Raw genomic sequence first — 4,843 nt, 5'->3', positions numbered from 1 at the left:
GGGGCGGGGGCGGCGGGGTTGGCCCGGGTCTGCGGGGTGTGAGCCGGCGGGGGGCGGGCGGCGGTGTCGGAGGGTGGGTGGTCTCTGCGCATCTGCAGGGTGTGAGGTCGTGGATCTGTGCCGTGTTGCCTCGGCAAACGCGTCAAGGAGGTTTTGTGTTCTGTGAATAACACAAGGACAGCGTTTCCCCTCACCTGATCATCCCACCGTGATGTTCCCTTCTTATTCCCATTTTACAGATGAGGAAACTGAGACAGAGAGGTCAAGTAACTCCCCTGACTCCAGGCAGCAGTGTCAAGTCCAGGAGGTCTGACTTCGGGACAAACAGTGTCAGAGCCATGGTGTGGGGCATGGAGGTGGGGTGGACCCTAATCAGGGTGGGGGATGGGCACGTGTGGAGGAGGGGCTGCGGCAGACCTGGGAAGGTGCGCACCAGCACTTTTCTGTTCCCCTCTGAAGCAAGTCTGGGGAAGAGGGACGTGCCACACCCATGTCCACCTTGGTGCCTGAGGGGAGCAGGTCAGCCTGGGCCCAGGCCGTACTGAGGGCAACGGCCCCCCTGGTGAGCTTCTGTGCCCTCCTGCACCTACCTGCCTGCCCCAGTCGTGCTGAGTCAGAGTGTCAGGAAGAGACTGGGAAACCCGGAGGCTTTGGTAATAGCAGGGGAGACAGGCTTGTCTTTCTCTGGTGTGTCATGTTAGACACACTAGAAAGTAGCCTCGTATCCCAGACTCTGCCCCAGCCCGTGCCCCTCTGAGATGCACCTGGCAGGGCCACCCCATGGGCCTCTCCCTGACCAGGTTCCAGGGGGCTGAGCTGTGTCATGGGCCGATCTGCACAAGCGCCTTCTTTGAGGGGGTGGCTGGGAATGAGGGAACAGCCCTCCCTTCCCCCACCAGACACCAGCACCAGCTGGGCATGAAGCTGAGCGCTGGCCACTACTCGGCCTTCCCTCACTGAGGCAGCCGGCCCCAAGTCCTCTGGGGAGTGAGGTCTGGGCCCAGATGTGCTCTGCTGTGGCCAGGAATGGGTCAGAGAGCCCTGTGCTGCACTCCCCTCCTGCCCCCTGCACTCGGGGCTACTCCTTCTACATCTGTCTGTGGAAATGTGACTGCTGCTTCCTTTGCCACCCTCGGCCCCATTGCCCAGCCTGAGGCCTGGATGCCAGCATGCTCCTGGCCCCAGGTGTGACACCACGTCATCTAGTGGACACAGGAGACCTCCCTGCTCACCAGCCACAGCCCATGAGGGGCCATCACGTTAACGGGTGGTTGTGGCACACATGGGGAGGCTGTCAGGGCTGGCTGGAGGCAAGAGCGGTGAGCCTGATGTGCCCACCTTCTGTCCGCAGCGCTGACCCTACTGCCAAAAGTGCCCCCCCAGGACTTCTCATGTTCACATGCACCTGTCTGCTGAGACTCAGGCTTCCTGACCCTCCTACTGTGGCCTGGGGCAGGGCGGCACAGCCCCTGACAGCAGCACATCTCCAGACCTGAGCAGCCACCACGCGGCCCCTTGTCTTGTACCAGCCTTGCTCACCCCTGGCCTCTCTCATCATGCTCAGGCCCACAGTGCAGTTAAGGAGGGGCACGGGGGCAGACTCTGGGTTTCTGGCTGGGTGTGGGGGCCAAACCAGCCCACCCTGCCTAACCTCTTTGCCACAATTTGGCTCCACTCCTTTCTGGAGGACCAGAGTCCCTTCTGGGGGACCCCTGTCCTCACAGGGCCACTCTCTGACTCCCAGGAGGAGCCCCTCCAGGGACTGGTAGGGCCTTGGCTGATGGGGAAGCCCTGCCCCCTTCAGGAAGTGGACTCCTCGGACACCCTCCCCTCCCACGGGGTTCTGCCCCTTCCTCTCGCATTCAGCTTGTCCTCTCGCATTCAGCTGGGTCTTGGCCTGGGGCACCCGTGCCCCACCCCGCTCTGAGCTTCTCAATCTTCAGGCAGAGGCCAGAGGGACAGAGTTTTGGCGCTGGCATCACCCCCAGCGAGGCGTCTAGCCTGGCGGAGCGCAGGTGCCGTCGCTGCTCAGGGTCCCCCCGCTCGGGGCCCTCGCCGCTGGGCTGAGGCCGGAGCAGCCGCTGCCGCCGGGGAGGGGGAGGAGGGTCATAAATAACCAGCGGGGCGGCGCGGCCGGCCGGCGGTGCAGACGGTGACCCGAGACGTCCGGGGAGGGGGGAGCGCGGGCCGCCTGCAGGCCCCACGGCCCCCAACCTTGGCTGCGCCAGCCGTGACCCATCCCTGGGCGCCCAGCCCCCTCTCCGGCCGCTCCTCTGAGAGCCGCCTCTAATCCATTCCTTCAATCAATCACCCTTTATTGAGCACCAGAGGTGGTATATACCCCAGGAGGAGACGACGGGGTTGTGCTTGGAGGAGGAGAGCGTGCGCAGGGGGCCACAGGTGCAGCTCAGAGCAGGTGCAGGTGAGCAGAGTCCGGGCCTGGCCCAGCCTCAGTCCTCCTGAGCTCTTCTGCTTTGGTGAGTTACGGGCTGGGGAACAGGCCCAGACCTTCCCAGAACAGGAAGAGGGGCGGGGACAGATATATGGCCCCACTGGTGTGGCATAGCCGACGCTGACCTGTAAGGAAGCTGACCTCCACACACACGTGCCCAGCCACCCACGAATGGGAGCATTCTCAAAAGCTCACGCCCACAGCACCCCCCATGCGTGCTCACACCATGCACTCCCACGTGCCAGCACAGCAGCTCCCAAACCTGCATGCACAGGACAGGTCCGCAATGCACACATACCTCGGAACGTCCGCACAGATGCAGACAGCTTCACCACAAACACAAGTGCAGGCAGGAGGTGTGCTAACTCGCACAGACAAATCACAGACACCCCCAGGGCCAACGGAGACCTTAGGCACCAGCACCACACGGGCCAGGTACGCACGTTCACCTGCCAAGACAGCATGTCCAGCACAAGGGTTCAGTTTGCAGTGCGAGATGGACTAAGGAGGGTTAACCTGGGAGGTCAGGGGTTAGTGATAAGTCCGCTGGGGCTCCCTCTGACATTCCAGCAAAAGTGGCTGGAACCTACAGAAATGTGTCTGCTCCTGACTGCTGGTCAGACGGGGGAAGGGCTGCCCAGCTGGGACACGCCCATGCCTATGGCTGGCCATGAGCTGGCTACAGGCACATCATCCCTCTCAGAAGATAGGAAGGTGTTTCTGAGACCAGTCTGTCCACTGATCTCAGCTTTTGCCCTTTAAAGGAACAAAGAGACAGGGCCTGAGGTCACCTCACCCCTCCCATGGGTGTGCAGTCTGGGGTGCTCTTTCAGAGGCCACATGTTGGGACGTCACCTGTGAGCGTGACGCCTTCACACACAGCCTCGGGCTGATTCCTGGGGGAGCCTTGTGACCTGTGAGAGGGGTCAGGGGTGTTGATGGGACTGAGGAGACTCAGCTGCTTTGGGGCTCCCTTCAACTTTTCTTTATGTAATGAAACTTGCACCCAGACGGGATATACAGGGGTCTGCTGTGCAGTTGCTGCATATTTTAGAATCTTACCTACCTTGGGTCCCAGCAGGACCACAGCTCTGAGCCAGCTGCACTGAGAGGGGGTGGGTGGTCTGAGACCCCACAGTTAGGGCCAACAGTCACTGTGTCAGCACCGATTTCTTTGTCACGTCAGGGATTTTCAGAGGGAGCAAGCTGAGGTGGACAATGAGTCTCCCCCTGTTTCCACTACGAGTCCAGCTCAGGCTTTCCACAGTCACAGACTGAGCCCACCCAAGGCCAAGTCCTGGACTCCCATTGCCAACGGTTCCCTTCCCTGGAGGGCAAGTGGTGTCAGAGCATCTCTTGAGGTGGGTGGGTGTCAGGTGAGGGTCGCCTGGGTGTGAGGGTCCCATTGTCACCGTGACTGCTGGGCCCTGTATTTGGTTCACGAGAACAGGATCTCTGTACTGCACAACCCCTGGAGTTACACCATCACCCGGTGCAGCTCTGGAAGTGGGTAGGCCGAGGCTGGGCAGCCTGGGATTGGCTGAATCCCTGCGCAGAGCCCATGTGTAGAGGCCAGGCCTGAAAAACCACAGGCAGGGGAATGGGCAGTGACTCCTGGGTCCCGCCCAAGGCCACCGTCTGGCGCTTTCCCCAGGGTCTTCACCAAAGTCCTCGGTTGACCCTGGGGGCTTCTAGCCTACAGGCTGGCTTCGAGGCCCCTGAGGGGTGGGAGAAGACGCTGCTGGCAGGACAGGCTGGTCTGGGTATTTTCAGCTCCTGCGTGGAGGAGCAAGGGCATTCCCAAATGCGAGTCCTTGTGTCCTGCCCAGGACAGTGCAGTCTACATTTTGATGCTCTGTGAGCTGTGCGCTCCCTAGGAAGACAGACTGTCCTCCCAGCCTGTGTGGCTTTGCCAAAGACTGAGGTTTTGCCCCACGTAAACAGCTGAGTAATTGTGTGTCTGAGGCCCAGCAGGTCTGTACCGGCTCTTGAGCCACTGGGGCCTCAGAGATGTGACATGTTGATTCATAACTGGTAAGGACCAAAGCCAGCACTTGGGCTGGGTCATCACCTTCTACCAGGAACATGGCCCTCATCGAGGTTGCCAGCTTCTGCTTGCTGCTGTAGTCTGCTTCCCGTTTCTGCCCCATCCGGCCTTGACACACTGGGGTATTCCCAGTGCTCCCAGCTGGTGCCAAACTGCAAATTGGATGAACTGCTGTCGCAGGTGCACGCCTGAGACCCTCCTCTCAGACGAGCCTTCCATTGCCTCAGTTCCCCTTCCTTCCTTCAGCCACCCCTCAAATACATATTGTCTGGCTGGGTGGGTGGATGGTGGGTGGATGATGGGTGGTGGGTGGATGGGTGGGTGGGTGGATGATGGGTGGTGGG

The 4,843-nt window shown here is 61.0% G+C and overlaps 1 protein-coding gene across 1 annotated transcript in view; it reads left to right on the top strand.

Moving 5' to 3' along the window:
• The window catches only part of LOC103588091, an 8,186-nt gene that overhangs the window by 1,978 nt on the left and 1,365 nt on the right, over positions 1-4,843 (top strand). Inside the window, exon 3 of the mRNA XM_008569689.1 lies at positions 240-307. Within this exon, the coding sequence (XP_008567911.1) occupies positions 240-307 (68 nt within the window). The remainder of the gene's footprint in view (positions 1-239; positions 308-4,843) is intronic.

The sequence above is a fragment of the Galeopterus variegatus genome, unplaced genomic scaffold (genome assembly GCF_000696425.1).
Source record: "Galeopterus variegatus unplaced genomic scaffold, G_variegatus-3.0.2 Scaffold524, whole genome shotgun sequence".
Taxonomy (NCBI): Eukaryota; Metazoa; Chordata; class Mammalia; order Dermoptera; family Cynocephalidae; genus Galeopterus; species Galeopterus variegatus.
The sequence above is the reverse complement of the archived record's forward strand: the minus strand, read 5'-3'. Positions and strand labels throughout refer to the sequence as shown.